General features: G+C 41.4%; 1 protein-coding gene across 3 annotated transcripts; it reads left to right on the top strand.

The window, feature by feature from the left end:
* Window positions 1-324: 324 nt before the first annotated feature.
* hipk3b (homeodomain interacting protein kinase 3b) lies at window positions 325-27,869 on the top strand. 3 transcript variants are annotated; one of them, XM_085906985.1, is made up of 17 exons: window positions 325-673; window positions 7,067-8,375; window positions 12,850-12,973; window positions 16,037-16,156; window positions 16,250-16,336; window positions 16,668-16,852; window positions 16,928-17,087; window positions 18,716-18,839; window positions 19,040-19,161; window positions 19,288-19,412; window positions 19,701-19,868; window positions 20,047-20,355; window positions 20,433-20,579; window positions 20,691-20,938; window positions 21,142-21,193; window positions 22,012-22,151; window positions 22,528-27,869. In XM_085906985.1, exons 1-17 carry the CDS (start codon window positions 601-603, stop codon window positions 23,034-23,036), a joined length of 4,002 nt encoding a protein of 1,333 aa, XP_085763111.1. In that variant the 5' UTR covers window positions 325-600; the 3' UTR covers window positions 23,037-27,869. The 3 variants fall into 3 exon arrangements, with proteins under 3 accessions (XP_085763111.1, XP_085763114.1, XP_085763113.1); XM_085906987.1 differs by lacking the exon at window positions 325-673 and adding an exon at window positions 712-1,364; XM_085906988.1 differs by lacking the exon at window positions 21,142-21,193.

The following is a 27,869-nucleotide window of genomic DNA, read 5'->3' as shown; positions in this document are numbered from 1 at the left end:
CCTCCCTGACCAGTAGGGTGGGACATATGACAACCACGGGAGGCGCGCGTGTGCGTGTCTGGCTGACAACCAAAACACTAGACCAAACAAAAAGATTCCCGAGTGATCAAGCATCTATTTTTGTTTGGTCTGAAACGATGCCGCCTTCCCACAAATCCATCAATCATAGTATTGATCAGACGTTTGGTATAAAAGAGATATGTATCCTCTCAGTGATACGTTATTCTATTTTTAAACCGTGTTTCTGCATCGATGTTTTCTGTGATGGATTGCTGTGGTCTGGTCAATGCCGTCAGCTCACAAACATTCTCGCTGGGTTGAAGACAGAGAAAAGAGACATGTTGGAGGCTAGCAGGGCTGCGGAGCAGCGCATCTAGACGGGGGGACGGCCACCCTTTCTTAGATGGGCTACCTTCCCAAAAGTGGAGGGAGACACATTAGACCCGCGTAGCTCTCACCCGAGCACGGCTTGATATTTCTGGATGTTCATATGCGGGATTCAGTTGACGTTTGCAATGTGGGAGATGGTGGCGTTACCGAGGGGGAGCTCTCCCTTCCTGTCGTCTAGGACAAGATGGCAGCAGTGCAGGCGAACTGTACATGCTATGGATTTATAAGTCCGTAACATGTTCAGAAAAGCCCTGGATTATATTTATTGTGACTCTATGTGAAGGTACGTGGACGGGAGGCACCGTGAGTGCGATTAAATTGATATTGCAGAAGCAGTTTGCTCGTGACGTAACACTGCCGTAACTTAACAACAAACTTGGCTCGCGCGTCTGTTTTGGTTTTAATCACGCAATCGTGACTTTGTGGTAACGAAACGATCATTTTGCTGCGATTAAGTATTTACTACTTGATCAGTAGGAGCACTTCTAGTACGTCTATGTGATTGTGACGTTGGTTGTAACGATTAACGCAAGTGTGTGTGGTGTTTCATTTCTGTGTTGTCATGGGGATCCGTCAATTTATACATCGTGATGACAATATCACTTTCTACTACGTGGATGAAACGAACCCGGTCATGTTGTGATTTTTGTGTCCCATTGCGTTCATAGTGACAATCCATTATTTGTCCTAAAACGTCAACAGGCAAGTTAACACAAACACGGAAGACCTTTGAGCTCAGTGAACCTTTGCAAGTGCATACATTATCTTGTTATTTAACCAAATTCAGTCTCATAGCTTGTGTTCAGATAACCGGCCATCGACTCTTTAATATTTGAAAGTATTTACAAGTTAGTGTGGTTTATAGATGTAGATTTTCTACGTGACTGGCTGGTTTTCTCTCGGGCACCTGTTGTATTGCCTCCCACACTGGCCACAAAATTAGGCACAGCTAATGAAACCCACTTCAGGAGATGGTAAGTAGTGTGACTGTCAAACTCATTTTCATCGCAAGCCACATTGCAGAAATGGTTTCTTTGGGCAAGTTATGCCTGAAAAGCACATCATTATTTTGGGGCAAATTGAGGAGATGACGTCATCTTTATTTCAGTGACCTTATTGTTTGGTGGAGTGTGATGAAATATTTCAAAAGTATTGAACAAATAAAGAAAACATATTCGTGGCAGCTCATAAGAGAATTCAGTACAGTTCCACAACCTCAATAATGTGTACCTCTCTGACAGTGTTAAGTAAAGCTATTATCTTTGTAAAGGTATTGCATTTGGTACATAACGCAATACCTAAATTGATCCACAGTTTGGACAGACCATCCTGTCTATAGGATGTTTGATTCATGTTAACACATGGAAAGAGGACCTTGATAAAATGATCGCAAATGAAATGGAAATCTCAAAATACGTATATATTTTTACATTGTTCAGGCTTTCTCATTAAAGTTGGAAACTTCATTGAATGTATCATTTGTCTGCTACAATTTTGCCAAATGTTTGGAGGTAACCTCCGCTGCTTTTGCATCAGTGCTCACTGCCTCACCGTAACTGCCAATGGAATGAAGGCTCTTATAAACATTTTCAAACGAAGCCAGACTGCCTTTCATCAACTCGCCCTGTTGAAGTGCCTGGGCTCTGCTAGCGCAAAGCAGCGTAAATGGCTTCTGCCTTCTCACACATTACACTCATCGTCACATTATCTCCCACGTGCTGCTTTCTCAGTCAAGCACACCATGAGCAGCTTGTAGACCTTTTCATGGGCGCCTCTGTGCATCTTAGAAATTATTTTAACACCCTCGGCTGGTGCCATGGACTCTATCGACCCCTTTCGCTTTAATATAGTAGATATTGTAGGAGTGCTGCTCTCGTATTGCTTAGCCAAGTCTACCACAAGGACACCTCATAGTTTCCTGTAGTTTCATGCTTCTACCCGTAACTCAAGAGTGCTTTTTGAAAACAAGGCTAAAAGCTTCCATTGCTTCCAATTTTATTTTTCCAGTCATCTCATACTGTATCTGTAAATACAAAGAGGCTCTCAGTTAATACTTTCCCAGACTGGTTGCAATTTATTTCTTATCCTTGCTTCTTTGTTCTTTTAAGGAAGGGACTCCTTTTCCCATCGACCATTGTCTAAAACATGAATCGTCATAAGCAGTAATTTGTTGTTCTTAATCTCGCTTATTTAGGATATCCAAAGCAAGGGTTTTAGGAGGTGACGAGAGCATCGACATTTAACGACACACCCCACTGGCTTTGCAACATGTGCTCGCACTGTGTTTCCGCATAAAGGGCTGGTTTCCCGGTAACCTCGTCTGCATTTAAGGTGGAAAATATAACAGCCAGCCCCCATGACAATCTTGGAATTTCTGTGGAAAGCTGTGCAGATGGGTGGAACATTTCCACCAGAAGTAAACATTCAACATTCTTTGTAGGACAGGACAGGCACAGTGTTTATTTTAAGACAAGTCAGATAATTGGATTGGACTACCTTGTAGGTTTTTTTTTTCTTGGTGAATGAATGGGTAAGCATGTTGATCAAGAAATGTTACTTGGCATTAAATTATGTCAGGGTTGACCAGGGGTCATGATTTAATATGATCAAAATAGATTTTTGTACACATGAGTTTCCACATAAGTAGAAACTGAAAATGCTTTCATATCTTTTTTTCCACTTTGTCTGGTCTGAGTCAGTTGATGACTCCGCCATTTGACCAAAATGAGCAACACTGTGGCTACTGCTAATGTTCAACTACATTAGGAAAAAAAGCCCATACGAGAGAAAGAAACATGACTCGTATGACTAATAACCCTGAAACTGCGACCCCTTCGAGGTCAGTATTGGAGCATTTTGGCTCCCCGGTTCAGAACAGAGATGGTTGGCGAGTCCCAGACTTTTTGCTCTGAGTTCTTCAGAAAAACTTGACTGTTGAGATTGATGAATTGAGGAAAACACCACTTTGCATTGTTTATGGGAGAAATAAGAGTTGAAAAGCTAAATAAAATGGATTTCGCATGATACAGATTATTTGAAAATGAAAATGTACTTTGAATACTCCCGATATATCAAGATACATTTTGAATTGTTAAGAGGCACACTATATCGTTACAGTCCTACTAAATGTAATCAAGAAGGATATTTGTTTTAGGGACTCGCAACATGCAAATTATTCACTGATGGCAGCATATTCACAGCTCAGTGGTGGTGCTTATACTTTGTGCTGATAATTTTCTGACCCCTGCTTTAAAAAAAATAAAAATACCCTTCACTTTACAGTCATTGTCTTTGTTATTATGCAGCCAGTGCCCACCCAGTGTGGGATTTTTTCTTTTTTTTTTGCAAGGCCTTTTACAATTAGAGGCATGACGTGTCAGGCAGCAGCAGCGTTGGTTTAAAGTGTGACGCTGCCTCTTGGTTCCAGCTGTCCCTTTTACACAGATGTCAACTTATGCTGTGTCCTGAACATTCGGTCTGCTCTTTATATTGACTGTGTACGAGAACTAATCCAACAAGCTGAGAACCTCTAAATGCAAGTAATGAGAAATCCCATGTGCTCACATTCCTCGGAAAATAGAGAGGCTTTTGAGAAAAGAAGATCTTTTTCACGAGACACTGTGAGCCCGTTTGTGAATATTTGCAGCAAACAGTCTTAAAGCAGAGGGATTGCAAGAAAAAAAAAAAAGCCCACCTCTACAATATCAGATTTGGCTCATATTAGTAACTAATAAACAATCTGTTGATTCTGATGATTGCAAAAGCCTTTTTCAAACAACTAAACTGCACGGTTTTATGTGCATATTAAAGGTCAGCTATTAATCAGGCACACCACCTCTCAGGTTGAGAAATAAAAACACGTGTAGGTCCGGCCTATCTTATATCGTAAAGCCATCTTCATTGTGTAAACTCTTTATCATCTCCTTGACACGGCGCTGAACTATGCTACATTTCATTATCACATGTTCAAATGTTATCTGCAGTAAACAGATCAGCTTTTGTGTTACTTTGAATAGTGAAGTCTAACCACACAGCCATGGTCAGTTTTTGCCTCTGTTAGCTGATTCGCTGTATGCACGAGATGGTGTACTTTGTGATACCTTCGATTCCCTTAATCGTGTGTCGCACAGTTTCATGGTTATATGTGATGAATGCGATGGAGCTGCTTAGTGTGTGGAAGGCTTATTCCATTTTAATGCTGCTATGCTTAACCTGTTATCCACAGACTTTTCTTTAACAACTACATTAGGACTATTCCGGTTCCGCAAAGCCAACAGCAAAACCCCCAATATACTCATCTTAAGGTTTTTAAAAATTCAGAATCCTCGAGATCCTTGGGTTACTCCTTTTTCCTTGGATTACTCCTTTTCTAACCTGATTATTTGATCATATAAATGTGTATCGGAATACATCATGCCCATTTGTTTTTTGTTTTTTAGTGCAGAAAGAAATGGTTTAGACAGGAAGATTCAGATTGATCACTGGTAGTGACTCTGTCAGCTCACGCATGAAAAAAGGTTATTCGAAATGTTTCCGAAACTAAAACTTTGACCTTAACCAGAATATTAATGGCATGTAAACATTGTGACTGTTATTCACAGTATATCAATTACACTTTCTCACTCAGTACCACTTGCTTGTCACAGACAGGTGTGACGTGTTGATTTTCTTTCTGGTTTAAATTTCGAGTCGACTACTGTCATAAGGTTACTCGTGAGTAATTATCTTGCAGCTCAAGGTCGGTGGAAGGCTTTGAAGGCTGTAATGCAATGCCACAGTAGAAGCCTCATGGTTGACCAAGGGAGGATCTGGCGTCTGCTCATAAGAATAGAAGCAGCTGCTATTCTTTTCCTTTCCCACCAATTACTGCCTTATGTTACTCATTTTATGTCCGGCGTCTCATAATTTAAGTATATGGTGGGTTTTTATTTTTTTGGTGCAAGAAGAGTCTCTGTCAAGATGCTCTTCCAGGGTTTGGGATCTAGACTTCTTTAGGGTTTATCTTGCTGGCAGCTGATGTTTTTGTCTTTGGTTGTATAATGTTAGTGGTAAAAGGCTTTGCATGCTGTTTTCTGCTGACCACAGCAAAGTTGAGATTAAACACTATTAAGTAGGGTTGGGCAAAATTGAAATCTGATTTTCTCGACAGGAATTCAATTTTCATTATTTTAAATTGCCCTGCTTCTCCTTAGCAAATGGCTGTTATTCAAATCAAGTTTTACTTTTTGTTTTTTCCACCCCTGCAAAACTATCCATGAAATAGTTTTTTACTACCATTCTTTTCAGAGAATTAACTTGCATCAAGTTTCGCAGCAATAATAGAAATGCTTCTTTACACATAAAAGCAATACGATTGCTTTCTCTTGCAAAAATTTCCTTTTTGTCAGAACACGTACGATACATTAACATTTTAAATGTTCCAACATTTTTGCAAAATAAAAACTCCACAGTGCTTGTCTCCCCTCATCCATATTGCTTTGGCCCAAAGAATATTGCTTTGCTTTTTTTTCTCACATATTTATACAAGCAAGGCAAGGCAACCTCAGCAAAATATTTGTAGCCCTGGAAGCAAGCACCTTGGATCAAAAGTATTCAACATGTTAATAAATCACTGTTTTTGCAACCTATGAATGGTCCCAATAAATTATTGGAAATGTTCAGGTTCATCATTAGTAATAAACGCAGTGATTTCTTTCTATCAGGCTCCTTTTTTGTCAAGTAGAAAACACTGAACTTTAATTAATCCATGAATCCAGTTTTTCTAGTCACTTTTGGCTCAGGCTGTAATTTGGAGCTTTCAAAAGGCCAACATAGCAAATCTTTTTTTTTTTTTCTTCAAATCTGTCTTCTCGTGTTTAAAGCACCAAGGTAATAGACACCAAGTGTAGGAAAGTGCCAAAAGGTATTTTTATTTGACCAAATGTTGATAAACATGTAAAAAGCATTGAGCTTGAGCGGTCAAACAATGGGAGTCGGTTGGAGGTCAGAGTATGGCACACATTGTCCCCAGTGCCAAGTCGCTCTACCAGGGAGGCTCATTAGAAACTGTATTGAACTTCATTGCCCCTTTAAATGGTTGTTAGGTGATCATATGTACACGTAATACGTTCCCATGGGCACAGTAAACATGAAATGGTACACACACACAGGTGGGTGGTGTCCATCTGCACCCCTTGCTGCCATGTGACTTTATTTTTGTCTGGTTGTCTTCATCTGATGCTTTTCCTCCCTATTGGTTGCCTGGAGACATGAAACAGGGGATGTATTGCAACCACAGGGAAAGGTCAGGCAAGCCTTTGCAACATTAGTCATCTTCTGTGTGGAGGTGTTGGTGAGCTTACAGTAGATGGATGTGAGTTGAAAGGTGCGCTCAAGCTCTCCACTGCAGCTTGTTCTCTTTATATTGCTCGATGATGACTTTTCTTAATCACATTTATAAGTTTTATGATCTTTCTCTGGTCCAAAATCCTGATTGGTGGGTTTGTAACCAATGTTATTGTTCCTTCTTGCTTCAGTCTGTGGTCGCCGTATTCTGAATTGACCAAAATCTCTCTTTATTTGTTGAATGTAACTTTGTCCATTTTCTATAATGCTTATCAGTTTTTCCATATTCAATCACTAAAATGATTTTTCCAAGTATCGTTGACCCCCAATGTTGTTTCTCTTTGCCTTACAGGTATGGCCTCACAAGTCTTGGTTTACCCACCACACATTTATCAAACCCAGACAAGTGCCTTTAGCAGTGTGAAGAAACTCAAAGTTGAGCCCAGCAGCTGTGTGTACCATGAGAGAGCACATCCGCGGACTTATCTGAACAGGCGAAACCTTGGTATTGTGCACCCGACGAAGGCCTGCTCCTTCTTGAGCCAAGACTTGGCGGGGGAGGCGAAAGTGTTTGGAGGACAAGTGTACCCTGTGAAGACGGTGATTGTGCGGGGCGTCCAGAGACAACAGCCTGGGAAAAGAGGTAGCCAATTGGGCCCGGCTGCTGTCGAGCAGCAGCAGATCGCAGCGGTTGTCCACAAGCAGGACCAGAATCATCGTCGTCATCAGCAGCAGCAGAAGATAGTCACAGCAAGTGGGGGCAGCAGTGGAGCAACAGGGGCAGGAGGAGGGGGAAGGGGAGAGGGCTACAGTGGAGGAGGTGAGGTTGGTGGAGAGGAGGAGGACGGGAAAGGGGAGGGGGACACAGAATCAGACTGTGGAGGTTTGAACTCGGCTGACAGCTCTCAGCGATGTGGACTGAAACGTAAAAGTGAGGAGCTGGATAATCGAGGGAGCACCATGCAGATTGTGGAGGAACTGTCAATGTTGCCTGCCATGTTGCAAACAACGAATGTAGGAAACGCAGCAGCGCCTGTGGCCGTGGTGGCAGGAGGAGGGACTTCCAAGCAGGCTGCAGGACCCGTCGCTGGAGGATGTGACGGGGACTACCAGGTCGTACAGCATGAGGTTCTTTGCTCCCTGAAGAATAAATACGAAGTGCTGGATTTCTTGGGACGCGGCACGTTCGGACAGGTGGTAAAGTGCTGGAAAAGAGGCACGGGCGAGGTCGTGGCCGTAAAGATCCTGAAGAACCATCCTTCGTACGCCCGGCAAGGTCAAATCGAAGTCGGCATCCTCGCTCGTCTGAGCGGGGAGAACGCAGACGAACACAACCTGGTGCGAGCCTTTGAATGCTTCCAACACCGCAGCCACACCTGCCTTGTGTTTGAGATGCTCGAGCAGAACCTGTACGATTTCCTCAAGCAGAATAAGTTCAGCCCGCTGCCCTTGAAAGTGATCAGACCTGTGCTGCAGCAGGTGGCCACGGCTCTGAAAAAGTTGAAGAGTATGGGTCTGATTCATGCAGACCTCAAACCTGAGAACATTATGCTGGTGGATCCGGTGAGGCAACCCTACAGGGTGAAGGTGATAGACTTTGGCTCGGCCAGCCACGTGTCCAAAGCAGTATGCTCCACGTACCTCCAGTCTCGGTACTATAGGTGAGTACAAAGCAGTAAACTTTGTTGGCTGTAATTAGGATTGATAGTTTTGACAGTTCACTTAAGTGCAACCGCAAGCTGTTTTACTGTCATTGGGAGGTAAAACTGTTGGGTCAAAAATGTCCTTCCTCTGGCAAAACAAGGAAATCTCCCATGTGTCCCATGCTGCACAACATCCTGCCAGCTAAGGAGCCACATACCACTAGAGTCTGAAAAAAGTGACGCCACAGTGTTTATTATAAAAGATTTTTTTCAGGCTTCAGGGCCTGGGAAAGAACTTGTCTGCAAATAAATTGATTTAATCATTGACTAACTTAGTGCCTTCATTTCAGAAAGGATTTAAACAGTTTTGGAGTGCTAACCCCAATGTTGTTTGTGTAATCAAATTACATCGAGGAAGCCTGGCCAAGAAATTACTCAATTATATTCCTTCAAGGTAGTTACGTGTAAATCGCCCAAACTCTTAATAGTAATGTAATCAAAAGATCTTTAGTTGTGAACGTCTGTGGTTTTTATATCCAAAGGCGCGGCTCGAGTAGGCCTGAGCGGATGCTACCCGCAGGTGTAGTTTGTTGTCCCAAGGCCTTGTGGAAACCTGAAGTACCAACTTCGGAACACATGCATATTTTCGGTTGGCTTTTGGTGTTTGAACTGACATAGCTGGCAGCTTGGATGGAAAGGAAACTATGATACTGTTGCTTTTGTTGCATTATGTAACATAAAATGTGAACGAATTGACTGATTATTGGTTCTAGGAAATTCCTTCTCATCTGTGACACCCAGATGCCTGACGGAACTTTTATCCCCCTGCTTGCACTCGTTCTACTTGTTTGGCGGTTGTCAACCACTGTATTGGAGGAATGGTTACTTAGAGGTGATCAATGATACAATTGGGCAGGGATTTTTATTGATAGTTTCTTTGAAGTATTGTATGTACATCTGTACTTTAAAACTGCAAAACAATGGGGGGAGGAATCTAGAGATGTGAGCCCAAGCCCTCTCCTCTAACGACCTTTGACGTCACTACTGCTCTTCCCGAAACGGCAAAAATCTCACAAACACACTCTAAAATCTGGTAGAAAGGCTTCCCCAAAACAGTGGAAACCGACGTATTCCAGATTTTTTTCCATTTTCTTTTCCTGGGTCTATGAACTGAAGTTGCTTTGTGATGCACCTATATAAACGCTGACAGCTTTGTCTTCAATTTAGTTTCAAATATCTTTTCACAAATACCATTGTGTATAGGCTGTTTCAGGAAGTTGCCCAAAAATAGAACAGTTTGTACTTTTGTAAGGCAGGAAGTTGAGAGCAGCTGCCTGTCATCGCAGTCCTCTCAGCGCTTTGGTGGCCATTCATGACATTCTGCTGCTCTATTTTCATATGCTGATACATACAAGTAAATGTTGCCGCAATGAGCAGATCATATTTTAGTGTACACGCACTGTTTAATTTAGATGGACTAGCAAGCCATATATATAAGATCTACGTTTGACATCATGGAAAATGGAAACACGCGCCTTCAAAAAGATGTCCCGCTATCACAACAATCACAGCGAAAACTGAAGTGGTGAAATCAATGACTGCGTGCTATGTAAATAGCGGCCCGGATAAAAACTGCCTGTTTTGTGGAAACCATGTTGTGCATACGTCAAGGGAGCAGCATGTTTAAGAATGTGAGCAAAGAACTGCTTAAAATAACTCATGGGATGCTGGCCAGTGCGACTCTAGGAGAGCTTAACAATACAAAACGGTTCTCATTTCATTCAATAAAGAATCAGTGTGTTTTGTTCATTGCTCATGATCAAATAATTGCCTCATCTAATGGGGTATATTGTACTCTTAATGCCTTATTCAACATTTTTATTTGAAACAACCCTCTTGTGCATTTTGCATCTATTTGAACAGTCTGATAGTTTGCCAAAGGGCGTTGCAGGGATAGATAAGATTTTGATCCCCGTCAACTCCAATTTAAAAAGGAAAAATCATAAATTAGCACTCTAATGCTGTAAAAGAAAAATATATTAAATATATTTCATTCAAGAAGTGTCTTTGAAGCATATGTTCTACGCACAATGTATAATATATGCGCTTGAGCTCCATCACGACTGTAAATAAAATATATTTGCTCGTTGAAAAAAATAAGCAAAAATAGCACGCTGAATCTATGAAAAAGTATTCTTCCTACTATACCAACAAGTATCTGCACTACTATTTCACAATAAATGCCTACCTTTCTCTTTTGTGGCTGAGTTGGTGGCTTAACTATCAATACAAGCGCACATAATGAGAGGAAATGAAAACTGGAGAGATCAACTTTACATTCCACACTGTTATTGTTTTATCAATAAATTAATGGATTTAAGGCAAGGCGTCTAATGAATACTTGGGAGGTTTCACCTTGAAAATGAAAACAGCCATTGCTAAAGGCCTTATGTAGTAGTTGGCAAACTCAAACTGACTTGTTGCCAAGGACAGAAAAACATACTCCCTCAACTTGTCTGTACTCAGGCGCCTATTGGAAGGTTGTATATAGCCTTGTTGTTGTAGTCTTGGAAATTTAATCTCCATAACAACACAATGGACATAGAAGAAAAGCAAGTTGAACTGGGGATTCACTTTTAAATGACCTCTTTTGATTCATTTGCACCGAAACTACACATTTATTAAACTACGTGTCACAAAAAGACCCAATGAAGTGCTGGAGTTGTAATTTAGGGAAACTGTGGCATTAATCTTATATGGGTGGTCGATGAGGTTCATTGTGTTCAAACTGAAAATGGCAAGTTGACAACATGAAGTCAATCTGAATTGGGACAAAAATCTTTCTTTAGCTTTGGCTCCATGTCAGCACATTAAGAGGTTTACATTGGTAGCACACGCCCAAAGCCTTGTACCCTTAATCCAAGGCCTAGGCTGATCAGAGCGCAACTGCTGCGCATGTACCACATAATAATGCGGAATGACCTGAAAATTACTTTGTGGAATTACACAATTGGTGGAAGAGAGATGTGCATACATTCGTCCTGCTTCCATCAAGAGGGTGACGATGTTTCTCACCCGCGTTTCCAAAAATACTTTTATTTATCCGGACAAGCTGTGTAAGGCTTCGGTAAGCACAAAACAACAATACACCCCTCCCTCGTGTGTTGCCGCTCTTATTTGCAGGTCGGATTCCACCTTACACGTTGGTCCTCCCTGATAGGACACGGGCGGGAGGATGAGGGAGCTATTTCTGGAAGTGTGAGATAACGGCTTCACTTAAAGTTCTGTAAATGGAAACAAAAATAGTTGTGCTACATACATGAATGACAGGCTTTATAGGGCTGTCATGACTTTAAGCGTATGGCAGCAGTTGGCTTGTTAGTTCTGTCATTCTACGGCCAATCTACATCGACAAGATGTAAATCGTGTGAGATTAGATTTGTGCCACATTAGATGGAGTTTCCCATCATAGACCAGCTAGGTCCTGCATGGGGCACAACACAACCCACCCAATGCAGCCCCGACCCTGAGCTTTATCCTCTGGAAAATCCTGCCCCTAATACTGATGGGATGAGAAATTGTTTGCCTGACTCCACTCCCTGTGTTTTTCTTCTTCCTATGTTTCTGATTGACCTAGATATGGTATTCATATTGTTTTCTGCACATGATCATAATTGTTTACTTTGTTTTTATTTTTGGGTAATTATGTAATTTGCTACTCTCCTGTGTTAAGCTTCCTCAACCAATATAATATAATATAATATAATATAATATAATATAATCAGATTGAAATGATTGATTTTACATTTTGTACATTTTCCACATTTAACATTATATTAATAGTACATTGATATTACATTAATAGTCGAATTTGTTGGAGATGCCAGCAAACGTAAGAGTAGTTCTGTGATCTGATGCCATTTTCATGACCTTTTTTCTTTTCCCTGGAGGTATCTGAGCTTTTTTTTTTTATATATATATATATATTTTTTTTAATGTCCACTACTTTTTATATATATATAATGAGACCAAAAAGCCCACAACCACTCTTCCTCTGCTCTTCTCGTCCTCTCATCACCAATTCACTTCTAGTAACAGGAAGCCGCCAAGTAAATGAAGAAATACTAATGCTGATTTTCTGTCTGGGACGAGGAGATTTAACACTGTCCAAGCTCTCATCCCAGCCTGGCCGACCTCCTAACCCACTGGCCGGGGCCTGCTCATGCTCTGCCACTCTGGCTCAAGTCATACTGCTTGCAATTTCCCACTTTAAAACATCTAACAGCCATCCTCCTCAATCCTCTATTATGCGTTGCGACTATTAATCATTTTCAAAAATGTTTTTGTCTGTTTTTATCATCAATACCACTTTGTGTTAATGTCTTACATGACGACATCACTTTTAATAGAAGCTAATTGAATGTAAAATGAAAGTGATTCTTGACTGCAATCCTGTAATGCCATGTGTGGAACTCTTTTTGTATTTCTACAGGGCTCCAGAAATTATTTTGGGATTGCCATTTTCTGAAGCCATAGACATGTGGTCCCTAGGCTGTGTGATAGCTGAGCTTTTCCTGGGCTGGCCCCTTTACCCCGGGGCCTTGGAGTATGACCAGGTAAGCAACCATATTCACACAACTGTTTTTTTGTTTTGCTTACGCTGACTTCCTTTTTATTTATTAAATATCATTTACCATATTTGTCAGACTCACTTTTTTTTCCCCCCATAGTTTAGCCTGCCCAGTCTTATACTCAAGCAACATTATTTATTGGGTGGGAAGGGACTTTTTTTTGTCAGGGAGGGGGGTAGACTTAGCAGTCAGCTGGTGTCAGCAAGACTGAGCAGAAATGGGTTTTCCCATTTGTCCCAGTGGACCCCTGACGGTGTCTTCCGGGGACCAGTCTGATCAGGGCTTACGCTGAGCTGCTTTGCACTATCCCCTCAAAGCCTGCCAGCAAAGCCTCTCTGTGCCACTGCTCCCTACCTGATGATGCTCAGCCTTTCTGCACCCTGCTCTGAAGCCCATGAATTATTTTTATCACCAACTTTAAAATTGTTTCCATCCCAGGGTCAGGCTAAGGAGAAATCAGTCAACATCTCTAAAACAGATTTGACCCCGGTCAACAGCACAAGAAGACAATGAAAGTCATATTTTGCATAAGCCAGGTCCCATGAAATAACGTTGCCTTAGGAATATTTAAGGAGAGCATCCTCATTTCATGGAGACCTCTTGTAGTCTAAAGTCTCAGATGGGCAGATGAGTTTGGATACACGTTGCTAAAAATAGGAGATGTGAGAGTTCCTAGAAAAAGAAGCGAGATAATAGGTGAGAACGAACCTGAAACAAAGATCAGTTCACAGAAACGTTCTTCATGTTAAGTGTGGCAGAAGTGAATCTTCGACATAAATATGATTGTCAGAGCACCTGGGACTGTGCATTTTAACATGTGGCTGCCTCACATTACCTTTAGTGCAAAATGGGAATTGTCACTGGTATCTTGGGAAGGATTCTGGTTTCTTTAATAAACACTTTACATCTGTGTATAATGCTCACTACAAATAAACACACCACAACAAAGTTGATATCAATATTTTCCAAAATACTTCCTCAATTGTCAACCCTTGATTTCAAATGGGAAATGTCAGTGCCATTTCAAGATTAGTATTTTTTCTTACAGATCAATTGAATCAGCTAACTAACTGAATAAACTAACCAACTCTAGTTAAAACATTGATTAAAACATGATCAGGATGTCCCATTGAGAGTGCCTTGATATAAATGGAACATACAAACTACTACAAGTCGACAAGTGTCAAAAATAACATCAACAAAACAAACATTTGTAATTCTTGCTAATACAGTGAATACACAATTTAAACAGTAAGCTGACTAAAATAAAGAGGCCACAGCTGCCTGCTGGTGTGAGGTGTCATCCATCCACTTGCCACGGAGGGAATCTGGCTGGAGCCACCCCTTCCGTTCCGTTTTGAACTTATCTTTCTGCACGGGATCTAGTTCTATCTTACACAGCAGATTGTATTTATAACTCAGAGTCCTCCTACTCTTCTTAATGCGTTGTGTGGTCCGTATCAAACTCAATAAAAATACATGAGATAGTGTCTTAACGATTGAGAAATACTTCATATTAATCAGCCAAATATTTGCTCATGTTTATGTAATGTTACATGATTTGGATGATGGTCTACTCTGAGAGACAAATAGAGTGAAAAGCTTTGAGCGTCACTGGACTAATAAACAATCACTGTACTTGTGCACACTGCACACGTAATAAGTCATGTGTTGCTTAATTTGACTGGACTCGACTACATTCTATATTCTGATTTGCTGTACATCTTGGGAATTGAAATGAACCAAATAACCAGATGGCGTCATGATTATGAAAAACAAATTGAGTCTTTTCCTATTACATTGAAAACATGGACATATGTTACTCCCACTCGCAGACACATCAGTTGTTTATACCCCAGGATCAGACCAACGTTCAAGCTCGAGCTCAATAAATGGTTTGACCAGAGATTAACGTATTAAATGATGGGAGCACAAACATTCTCAGGGCTTAGTGTGAATTTGTAGATGCAGAATATTTTGTAGCTTAATTGATTCTTCATGTTTTGTGAAGGTCAGAGGGAGCAAAAGTGGAATGCATTTTTGATACTCTTAAATGTTTTTGTGCACTATTAATTTGATTAACAGTTGCAGGATATTAGATCACCCACACAGTCAAGATTGAACATTGAGTTGATTTTCCACCTCTTTATGTAAGGGTCCTGTAACATCTCGACCTTTCCATATGTGCCTTTATAATCCTTTAACTCTCAGGAATGTTTTTGTACATCTAGAACCTAATTTTGGAGGCAGTTCAACAAAATCATTGTGTCCTCGTTCCACTTTTTTAACGCTTTATTTTATAGCCTTGTTTTTCAGCCAGGGAAAATTAATACAAGACTTTTCCATCCCATATAGTTCTGTTTCTACACCACTTCCACTGTAGTGATGTTTTTGCATTTCCAAAACCTAATTCCCTAAAGCTTAGCTTTTAGCAATGTTACATATAATTCCTATTTTCTGACATACCGGCATACGCAAATCGTGTGACATAACAGGATTTTTTATCACATTTAGGGTTGAACTGGCGCGACAATGATTGACGTCGTGTGACACGTCTTTCGCACTGTGTGGCTCCATGATTCTTTGCGGTGCTGAATCTGTAATGCTCGTTGTCCTTAACACTTAAGTGTGATTGACGTCAGCAAGGCTTCTCACTGGCCTCCTCACATAACCTGTGAGCGTGTGTGAGTGTGTGTGTGTGTGGCACACTCCACCGAAGAGCCATCATAACCAAGAAAGGCACCTGGCATTTAGTGCAGGAGGACCTTGTTATCACAGCCTAACATGTAAAGACCCTGACACCTGTCAGACATCAGCACAGGGATATTTGGGTTTAACTGTTTCACATGAACTTTAGTCTTCAAGGTGTTTGATGCAGTGCTTGGCCGGAGACAATCTGCAACCAGTGACTCTGATTGTCAGGGACTTTTTCGCTCTTCTTGCCTTTTTAATCACAGCAAACACTGTAAATTCTGCTGGCTTCATTTACCTCAACCGAATTTTTGTTTATTTATGTCATTTTCCCTCTCCAATCTTCTGTCCAACTAGATTCGCTACATTTCTCAGACGCAAGGTTTGCCTGGAGAACATTTACTGAATGCAGGGACAAAGACAACACGTTTCTTTTGCAGAGAGTCAGATTCGCCTTATGCAGTCTGGAGAATAAAGGTGAAGCAGTTTATTGACAGATAGTACAACTGAAACCTCTTCATACTTTCACTTCAGTAACACTCTACTTCAAAACCTATTCTGTCTCCACAGTCTACAGATGAGCACGAGGCTGAGACGGGGATGAAATCAAAGGAAGCGAGGAAGTACATCTTCAGCTGTTTGGATGACATAGTGCATGTATGTTCAACTTTTCTGACTTCTAATAGGAAACTTCCAAAGGTCAACATCAAATATTTAGAGAATGTGGTTGCTTATCTATATAAGTGGGTAGAAAAGCAGAATACACATCTCTTTCAAAATTTCCCCTCAGTTAAACATAAAACAAACAAAAAAAAAAAACCTCTCATGGTTTAGTCATCCTTTACTCAGAAGACAAGAACTCTCACACACCCACATTCTCTCAAATCAGAATTGGTTTCAACATTTAGAATTTCTGTAAACATGCATCATATTACAATAATATCATAGCTTAACAAATAACTGATTCTGTTCAAATATTTTGTTCCAGGTGAACCTGGTGATGAATCTAGAAGGTAGCGACTTACTCGCAGAGAAGGCAGACCGCCAGGAGTTTGTGAGTCTGCTAAAGAAAATGTTGCTCATCGATGCAGAGGAGAGGATCGCCCCCGCTGAAGCTCTCAGTCACCCTTTTGTGACAATGCAACATCTGCTCGACTTCCCTCATAGCAACCAGTAAGTCCACTGACACATCTGCTGACCACACATTGAGTTGGGCATCAATTTGACCTCCTCACCTTTTGCGCACAGTGTCAAGTCGTGTTTCCACATCATGGATATTTGCTCGACCCGCCCCAGTACGTATGAGGTAGCGAACAGGAGTAAGGGACCCTTCATTCGACCTGGGGCCCCAACTGCTGCAGCCACAGTTAACCACCCCTTCAACAAAATGACTGTTGTCCACCCTCAAGTAAGCCATTGACAAAGTGTCTTCATTACAACCTGCTGTTCACGCTTGTCTCATTCTATTGCAGTCTTATTGAAACCCGCGGTATGTTTAAAATAGGGATGTCAACGTGGGCCAAAAAAGTTGTCTTTTTATCCAGCTCATTGGTGGAATAGATGTAACGTGACACTTGGGGATGGGTGCTGCTTAGCAAAAGGAATCTGTTATCTATGAAGTATTTCGGCCACTCCTAAGCAACGCTTAGGAGTAAATCTTGCATTTGGGACAGAAATGTATGACAATAAAACATTTTCAAGTTGTTTTTATCTATCAAAAAATGCCACAACTCACTGAATGGTGTGGAAAATTGACAAAACACAGCATATTGGAATCCAATGTTTTGCATCAGATTTTTAAAATAAGATAATACAACTACCCTGAAAATATCTCCCCTGGCTTGGAGATGAAGGTAATGTTGAAAGCTTCTTAGTAAAAGCTTTATTCTATTCTGTTTCATGAAAAGTTCTTCTAGACCCTGTCTGAAGATATGAAAATCTCCTTGCCCTTGTTGATTTCAAAACTGCAGACTTACTCATCTAACTGCCTTGTAGCTCTGCTGTCATGGCAACAAAATCACGTCACATTGCTGAGGTCATGGCAACGCTGCAAATCTGTTGTTGCCGAGGAGAAATAAGGAGCTGACCCCTTTTTCTGTCAGTGCCACTTGATGATGCAGATCTACAAATCAGGCAGTCTATAAAAGCTATCTAGAAACAAGACAACACCAAATATCAAAGTGGAATTATTTTGCACCCACAACAGCTGTCTTAATAACATGTCTGACATGCCTCTGTCAAAATACCCCCATGATCAGAATTGGAGCGAATTTAACATCCTGCATTTTGACCCTGGCTGAACATTTTGAGGGTGCGGTGCTTACATGTGCAATTGAGCCCTTGCTCATCCTGCTCCCTCTTACGGCTGGAACCATCTCCGATTACAATGTTGAGTCAAGTCTAAAATTGTGCAAACACTGAATTACCGGTGTTTGTATGTGGCTCATACAATGGACACATGGCTCACCACAAATACACTGCCACCAACACCACCACATTGACTACCTCACAAAATTATCACGTGAACTAATAATGGAAAAATGAAGCTTGAAAGTCTCAGCCATTTGTATACAGGCAATTTCAAAAGTCAATTTTCCCTAATAGGTCTCTTTTACCAGAATGTATGGCTGACGATTGCATTTTAAATCCAAGGAATCCCGTCAATGTAGCCTTTTTATTTAAGAGACCATTTTTACTCTAGTCTGCTGCACAAATGAGGGCTTGTAATATTATTCTTTAACCTTCTGACATGTGGCTTTGCGTTAACAATCCTTTGCAGCCACGCAGACACTGTGGCAGAACAAAAAAAGGCCCAGTTCTCAGTATTGAGAGAATGTAGTGATAGTCAGTATGAGGCGTGAAGCAGAAGCACATGTTTGAATAGCACGTGCGCAACACTTAGGTCACTCTTTGATCACATTACAGTTCATTTGAATTTTAATACTCTAGTTATGCTTGAAGTTGTAAATACATTTTGCGGTATGGGTCAATCACGCTTTTTTTTAACCATCTTTCATAATTTTTTTCTCTCTCCAGGCATTAGCACCATCTGCCCCCTCAGTGTTGCACCCTGGAATACCATTACAGCCAGGAAGTGGACAGTTTGGAGGCAACGATTCATTTCAACAGGCACTCATCTTATGTCCACCCACTATTCAAGGTAGTATGTGTACATTTTTCACAGTTTATAGTACAAATATATGTATTATGCATGTAATGTAAATTATTCTAGGTTCGCTTATGTGATTTGATTCCTTTCTGTTTGTATAGAGACTATTCAAAACAAAAGTTTTCTCAAGGTGCTTTGCACCATGTTCAGAAACCAATTGTAACTAAATATTCTACATTTTACCCCTTCAGGAATACCCACCAACACTGTGAAACCAGCTGGCTACTCTGTTCGAATGGAGGCCTCCGTGCCTCTGGTCACTCAAGCGCCCCCAATCCAGCCCCTCCAAATCAGACCAGGAGTTATCACGCAGGTACTGCTTTCACACCGTTAGAACATCAGATGCTAAAATGTGGAGTTTTTTTTGAATGACATGAACCTTGTATTTGAAGATGATCACTGATGAGATAAATGTGTCGTTTTTGGATTCTCTGCATAGGCCTGGTCGAACCGAGCCCAGCAGATTTTGGTGCCCACTTGGCAGCAAGTGACATCAGTCCCCCCACCGCCAACGACTTTGGCATCTGACACAGTGGCGGGCCCACCAAGAGTGGGTGACTGGGGGTGAGCTGAATCTGAGCTGTGTTAGTCATGCAATCTAACAATAATGTACCTCAACACATACTTTTAAAACTTTTCAAATACATGTATGTAGAGTAAGGGTGTCATTTGCGTAAGTTGTTTTGCTATCGTGTGAGATTTGGTTGCGTTGCAACACAGACACAGAAAGCTGTCTGCCTTGAATATTAATGATTGGTGAGTCATATGCGTGTCCTTTGGGATGGAGACCATTTTGTCAGTAATGGTGCTAAAGGCTTTTGGCTCATTGTACAATGTTCTGTTTTAATGCAGGAAAGTGCGTCCCCATGGTAACCATTACAGCTCAATGATTGCCCACCCTCAGCCGTTCTTAACCAACCAAATGACCATGCCCGCCCACCAGCCAATAAACATCGGCATTGCACATGTGGTGTGGCCACAGCCCGCTGCCAACAAGAGAGCAAAGCCGTGTACCAACAGGTATGTCACTCCTGGCTGGTAAAAAAAACACTTTGAGGCTTATATTATCAAATAACACAATGTTCTATCCTGAAAGATCAGTTAAAAAGCTTTAATAAATATCTTGTTAGTGGCCAATGAAGATTTGATTTGATCAATGCTGTTTTTCATGATGCGACATGGTTCCTTCTTCCCACAGAGGCAGCAGCTTTTCCCAAAACACAAACAACCCAAATTTACCATGCCAGTCCCCAAAGATGGCTGATACAGCAAAGAATGTGGAAGAGGCCCCAGGGGAAGAAGCAAGATGCCCTGAAGAGGGTCATGCTGTTATACACGAGCAAGAAACAGAGCGGGCGGAAGAAGACGATGACGAAAACTGCTGCAAAGTAGAGCCGGACTGCCAGGACCTTTCGGTTTCGCAAGAGCAGCTAACGAGCCCGTCTGTCAGCGTCATCAGCATCAGTAGTGATGAAGAGGAGGTCGCACAAAGGCACTCAATGAGCGAGTGAGTAGAGCGCCAGGTCCCTCGAGCAAGGAAAGCTACGGCTCTGTGGTAAATGTATTTTTTTCTTTTTTTGTCAGATGTAAAGGAAGTGCAGATTGCGAGGCATGTCAGAGCACCGTCAGTATGGAGAGAGTGTGTTCCCTCAGCAGCCCCGACAGCACGCTCAGCACCAGCTCTTCAGCCTCCGTGCAGTCCAGCACGTCACCATGTAAACATCCCAACAGGTATGATCGATTTACGCTATCACAACAAAGTCCTAAGCGACCATGTTTGGCATTAGGTCAACACAACAGTGTTGTCCGTAATGTTTTTCCTCTCTTTCTACTCGCCTACAGCATGTCCGATGACGAACAGGAAAGTGGGTGCGACACAGTGGACATTTCACCCGCCTCCAACGGCAATAACACCAGTCCCTTCCCCCAGCGGCGTTACATTGCAAATAGCAATCAAAACTGCAAGCCTCGTGTTACATGCGTTGCCCTGGAAACCCAGCCCAGCAAGCCAGCCGTGCGCACGGCCGCCGTGCCTCCGATGAGAGTACAGAACAATAACACTGGTGTCGGTGAAGCAGCTGGCAACACAGGTAATGCTGACCACATATAGTGCACGAAGCAATGCATCAGTCATGATATTGATATTCAATGTCGAACTGACTCGTGGATGTCTGTGTTAATATCGTTAAGTGAGTAATGAACCCCGGATTACTAACTCGGCCACGGAGAGCAGCAAGTGCTAGGTCATGATAGCGCAAAAGTCTAGTCACCACTGCTGCTGTCTGCTCTACAGGTCACATGGCCTGGGATTACGTCATCTTAGTCGACCACAGAGGTTCTCCCAGGTGATTATGGGTGACCTGACTGACTTATCTGAGCCCATTTCCGGAGTGGATATTTATTTTCTGCCAATAGGCTAATTCTAAACTACTCTGCTAGTGTTGTGTATCTGTGTGGGTGTGAGCTTCATAAAGCTACGCATGGCATGTGGGATTTGCTTCGAATTAAATATTCAAAACACGGATGACGACCAGTCCACGCAAATCCTGGCTGTCATAAACACCCAAGTTTGAATATTCAATTCATTCACGTGTAAAAGAGTTTTTCCACACGCCATGAGTAGGGTTTATAACAGCTGTGGCCAGTGGGACGTCAACGTGTCTTTACCGAATGTTTATTTAACGCCGCCCCGCACCCTCACACTATTTTTATTTTCCAAAATTGGGCTTAGGGAAGGTTGCAATGTAAATCCTTCACAGAAATCCTTCAGTCATATCACCTTTCATGTCAGTCATGTCGCACGTCCAACCACCAACTGGCCACACATAAAAGGGCACGGCTACCAGCTCTATTTAGAGCTGATGATCTGGCCTCAATCTATGAAAGAGTTTAGTTACCAGTTCCTCTCTGATCCCTCAAACATGTCTATTAATATCATAGAGATCACATTCAGAGCACCCATGCCACCACGTTGAAAATTTGGAGCTGATCAAACTTTGAAAATAGCAGACAACTGATAAAGCCTCCTGCCACAATTGTTGTTTAATGTCATCTACTTTTAGCGATGACATGCTTTTGCTCATCGGGTTTTTGCACAAATTATATTTATGCAAGAAATGAATATCATCCTCATCTCTTGGTATCTCCCTGGCTTCTTGCTCAGTTCTGGAGTCTTCATACCAGTCCAAAGGGAGAGGCCCTTCTGGGTGGCATCATCACCACTCCACTCCTCTGCTCAACAGTTCCCAAAAGATCACCCCTTCATTCCAGCCCCAGCAGCAGCAACCCTTAGCCTTTGGGCAGGTGAGAACTTTCGGCAGTGGAATCCTCATGCTCACGTGCCACTAAGTGTTTTTGACTGCAGTGGAGATTCGCTATGAATCTCAGTGTGTGTGGCATGATTACAATTTGGAATGCAAGAGAACCACTGATCCAAGTGCATAAAAAACTCCCAACATGTAAAGCAAGAAAAAGACAAACCTTGGTCAAACTTGGTGTCACAAGTTTGACATCCACTGATACAGATTGTTTCCACCAGTGAGCCTATTTCCCCATCTATTCCCTTCCTCCAGCTTTGAACTGTATTTATTTCAAAAGTTGCAATGAAAATACAGCACCATCTAGTGGCAAACAAACGCATGACGTGTGTTGTTGAAACCTGACCTTTATCTCTTTCCAGGTCCAGCATTTCACTTCCTGCCACCAGGAATGGAACGGCAACTTTGCCCACCGCAGACCGCAGGCCTTCATCCCCCCCACCATACATGGGCCCGCGTTCACCCTGTCTCACAGCAGCCCGAACCACTCTGCGGGCCATCCTCACCTTGGGGGACACCCGCACTCCCAACCCACCTTGTTGTCCTACCCCCCGTCTGGCCCTCTGGTCACGGCCGCGCCCGTGGCCCACCTCTTGGCCTCCCCTGGCGCCTCGCGTCCCGTCCTTCAGCCCGCTTACAGCATCTCTCACCCAGCGGGCATCGTGCATCAGGTCACAGTGGGCATCAACCCGCGGCTTTTGCCCTCCCCAACCTTGCATCCTCAAGGCCAATTCAAGCCCCTCTTCCCCCCGCATTCCTACATTGCCTCGCCGGCCTACGCCAGTTTCCCACTCAGTCCCACCAAAATAAACCAGTACCCCTACATCTGAGCATAGGTGCCCAGGTACTCTTCTCACTACCCGAGGGCTAAAGGCGCCGGGCGAATTCTGTCTTAAACCACAAGCAACATGGTTTTTCATTTCCAAAAACCATGGCACAACCACAGAGAAAACAAGCTATTTTTTGAATCATGTCAACTTGGGTGTAATTGAACTTCAAGCTTTAAAAAAAGGAAAAAAAAAAAAAAGAACGATGTCTGAGATTTGGGCAAAATATCTGAAGGAAATAATGTATGAATGATTGAATGAATGAGTCGTTAAAGTCACACTTAATGTGTTTTGCACATTTGATATACCTTTGCATTGGATCTTCTACGAATACTCCTCAAAACAGGTAAATAATTGGGGTGGTGTTGAATAGTTTGACGTTGCACCCCCGACCCCAGCTATTTTTCTATATTGCCTTCTTACATGAGCAAGACACATTCACATTTGTAAAGCCATCCCAAGTCTCTAGCTCCAGATTGCCAGATGTCGTCTACGGTGTATGTTGTACCTTGTTCCGAGTATTTGTACTTTTTCAGTGTCTTTCGGTGTTCGCAATGTCAAAAGTCAACTAAGCGATTTTAAATAGGGTCGTTCCTCACGCTGCATGTGGTCTTGCATGAGCAAAAGTGTAAACTGAACGATGCGTTGATGTTGCTCTTATCGTTTGTGTGACAAGACTCGCTGCATTGTATAACTGTCCCCAGCCATAGTGCCTTACATATTGTTCATGTTAGTACTTATATATGACTATATACAAGACTATTAATGTACTGGACTGCAGCACTTGAAATTCCAATCTCTCGATGCATCCTATGTGTGAGTATATAAATATACAATCACGCGATGCATCATGTGTGTTTATATATATATATATATATATATATATATATATATATATATATATATATATATATATATATATATATATATGCGTGCACACATAGGCTGCATGGATGTGATGTATCGCGGATAGCGGTGCGCTTATACTTTGGTGTATATTTGAGTGCGTCGTAATTTCTTTTTCCCTTCATGCAAGTAAAACGGCATGCTTTGCGGTTGCGAATGTTTTGCTGTTTAAGGAGAAAAAGCAACTTTAGTTTTGTCCAAATGAACTAGTGTACAACGTGCAAGTACTGAGTATTGCTTCATATTTGATAATCACTTTCTATTTAGTGAAACCCTTATTACTAACAGTTGTTTGTACTGTTGGACGAAACTGCAATACAATCTCAATAGTCGCCTTTCCCTCCACACTTGTCGACGTATTTTCGTTTCACTTTGTTTCTTCGGTGTTAAGACGTGTGTGGGCATGGCTTTGACTAGGTAAGGAAAACAATGCAAATGAATTCACGGTATGGATTTTTCCAAGCCTGAGCAAACCATGCAGTATTCGATATACACACATATATGGACGTATATTGTAGAGCTACAGTATTTAGTACCAATGCTTGATGAGGTGTGAGTTAATTGTGTGCAATTCTCTCATTTATGCATGTGTGACAAAGTTAACTTTTTCCCTTTACATTTGTTGATGGCTAAAGGCTTCGCAGTGTCGACTGCTTCTTTTAAACATTCCGTCAGGGAGGATATATATACATATATATAAATATATACGGTGGGAGCAGGTGTCACCAGTTTATATAGCATATATCTATATATACACGTAGATCATGTGTGTGTTTTTTCAGTTTTGTTTCTTAGTTAAGTGTGTATAATTTGTCTTTAATTTCAAATGAAGTTGCTTGGCAGCACCAAAGACTGTAATTCATTTCCTTGCGTAAACCTCACTTGGAGCATAGTCGTAGAATGTGGTAGATTAAAAAGAAAAAGACACAAACATATTTAAAAACGGCTGAGGTTTTGTCTAGCTTATTGGGCAATTAATAAGTCGTATCATTTCTTTCTTGAATGTATCATAGATAAGCTGCTAAATGATTGCCACTTCCATAGCTGTGAAATTAGGTGATTTCTCTTGAGTTTGAGCCTCGCGTTGCAAATTGTGTGTGCGTGTGTCTGTGTAGGTCCCTAATGATCTAATATAGAAGTGGTTTTGATTTTTTTTTTTTTTCATGTTTCTATTTGAAGTGTCATTATAACTACTGTATTGCTGATAACGAACGCTAGTTGCATTTGTTGTTTCTCGGGGTGTGTGTGTGTGTGTGTGTGTGTGTGTGTGTGTGTGTGTTTATGCATCAGTATTTTATCCTTTTTCGACCTATCCTTCGAAGCTCATCACAACATATAGATGATGTGTATCGATGTATAACTTAATTTTTGTATGTTTTCATATTGACGTTTCGTACTCATTTATAAAAAAAAACGTAGCTTGCAGTATCAATGTAACTCATAACGTTAAGAATATTCTCCCAGCGCAACGGCATTGTGCATGTGAAAATGATCATTTATTTACACTCACCATAAAGGAAGGCGGATTAGAATATTTACCCACAAATGATTTTCATCGCCCAAAATGTTTGAATTGATTTGACCTAGTATTTATTGTTAGAATGTTTTTATCTGTTCAATGTTATAAGAATATCAGCTTTGCCTTGCGTTGTGATCGCTGCCCTGCTCGTCTCAGTGTTTTTAATTGGAAAGCCGCCGTTGTCGTGTGGCCCTTACTGAAACTGAAGCAGTGTGAGCAGCACTGTGTATGTGCCTTGAGATTCTGAACATTCAAGATGCATATTGAAGGAGGAAGGCCTAGAATCCATTCAATCTGTCAATACGCTATACGGATAAGTACTGGGACACATGCAAAAGGTAATTATTATTCACGAGCCTCTTATACAGAGAGATCCTACAAAATGGCCTTGAGCTGTAGCGCAAGTTTTTTTTTTTAATTGAATACTTTCAAAAAAGATATGTACATGAAAGACTCACATCTCATGATGCCTTTTTTAAGACTTGTTTTGAAAAATGGACGGCAAAGCAGTTCGTCTATTGTGCATCTGGAGGTCATTCTCACTTTTGGCGTCAAAACTCGTTCGTGAGACTGATGAACAAAAATTTTAATTAAAAAAAATAAAATAAAAATTCAATGGTACTATTAAGTGGCAGCCAGTGGTGGGAAGCTAGACTAATAGTTGTATGCTCCCTCAAGTGTTCCAGTTAACAGGCTAGTGCATGTGTTTTAAAACAACTAGAAATGGTTGATAGCGGGCTGGCTGACTCCAGAGTAACCTGTGTTATGCCAATTTTGAGGCCTGTTGGGAAAGTTGACTTCAGCACGCGGTGTGTTGAATGATTGACAAGGTTCAGGTCAGGCCGCTGGCATTCTTCCAAACTCACGCAGCCATTCCTCTATCAACATCATGCACTGCTCACAGAAAGAACCACATCCAAGTTTATTTATATAGCCCTAAATCACAGACAAGTCTCAAAGGGCTTCACATGTGCAAAAATCGACAATTATTCTCAACAACAATGAGCTGTCTTGATGAGATGAATTAACTGTCAGAGGAAACTTTTTTTCCCCCCAACCCTGACATTTTTAGGAGATATGTCCCAAGACTTTTCCGTATAGATAAATGTTCAAAGTGGCTTACGTAAAGAAACCCAAGATAAGACTTCATCCTGTTGGCCTCTGATCAGCTTGTAGAAACCAATAGAGGACCATGCATAGTGTTGGATTGTACCAACGTAACACTTCATAATAACGCTAACCATCATCATCATGTCACCCTTCTTTGGATTGTCACTGGCTTGAAACAGCAGATGCAATACTTTAAACATTGTTGCCGTCATTGCACCACACAAGTGTTCTTAGATGATGTGTACTTTACATGACCTTGCATGTGCGTCGCTTTGTTTTCGTCAAGCACCCAGAGCACATTTAGTAACACTGGCTTTGAAGAATCACAAACTCCTCGACTTGCATGTTGAGTTTTCTCTCTTCTTTGTTCATTAAAAGGAGATTTATTCTTGTGGATTCACGGCACGCTCACAGGCGCGATACGTTTCAACACTGATATGGTTGTATGCTTTTTATTTGTTAGTGATTATAATCGTGTTATCATTTTGGATGAGAAAGCTTTTGACGACAAGACATGAACTTGGCAGATGATTACCGCTTAAAAAAAAGTTTGCCAATAATGCGCATGGGAAATGTAATCGGTGTTGTGGTTCCTCCCAAAGTATTCACCAGCAATGCGACGCAAGAGGAGATGCAACCTATTGTTTTGAATTCCACCCATTACCTTGCTTTACAGAAATGTTTGTTTTCATTTGGAGGGTTTGTGTAACATTTAACAGATAAAACAGTTTGTAAACTATTATTGTAATGATTTTATGACACACACAAAAAAATCCTCTGCTGCGGTTTTATCCTTTAGAGTTGTTAATTCAGGGTTCGTATTAGTCTCGGTGTGCTACTGTGTTACAGTTTGATTTGTTTTGCTCTATTTTGGTTTAGCTTGTGTTCATCTCTTTATGCAGAGTTAATTCATGCTGCAAGTTATGAAATTATCTGTCTAGATGGCTCATCAAATACACTTGATTATGAAATCGGAGCTATTACTGTTTAAAAACCTGTAGACTATTTTGTGGCTTTGGTGTTTTTGTTTTTTTTGTTGCCATTTGTTTGATTTGCTTTTTTAATTTGTCTGTGCTACACTAGTTTGCCATGTAGCAATTGCACTGTGCAATATTTACAGTATGAGGACTGGGAAACTAACTATGGATGTGATGTCTCTTTACAGTTTGCGTTAGTATTTCCTCTCTAGTTCTCAGTGATTTAGGTGTGACCAAGCCTTCTCTACTTAGTCACATTAAGCGGGTTTTCCAGGTGACTCTTTTGGTGAGTGTCGAAGTAAGACTTATAAATGGTGTATTATTGTTAAGATTCACTTTGAATTAAAAAAAATCTATTGACGCAG

This window comes from Syngnathus leptorhynchus, chromosome 3 (assembly GCF_054491065.1).
Source record: "Syngnathus leptorhynchus isolate UIUO chromosome 3, UIUO_Slep, whole genome shotgun sequence".
Lineage (NCBI taxonomy): Eukaryota > Metazoa > Chordata > Actinopteri > Syngnathiformes > Syngnathidae > Syngnathus > Syngnathus leptorhynchus.
This window is presented reverse-complemented; position numbering and strand designations above follow the sequence as displayed.

Bases quoted from the DNA above. Each gene is read 5' to 3' on its own strand.
- hipk3b (XM_085906985.1), top strand. From the start codon at position 601: ATGCTATGGATTTATAAGTCCGTAACATGTTCAGAAAAGCCCTGGATT. The intron at 8,376-12,849 runs GTGAGTACAAAG...GTATTTCTACAG, and splicing joins CTCCAGTCTCGGTACTATAG to GGCTCCAGAAATTATTTTGG. The intron at 20,356-20,432 runs GTGAGTAGAGCG...TTTTTTTGTCAG, and splicing joins CAAAGGCACTCAATGAGCGA to ATGTAAAGGAAGTGCAGATT.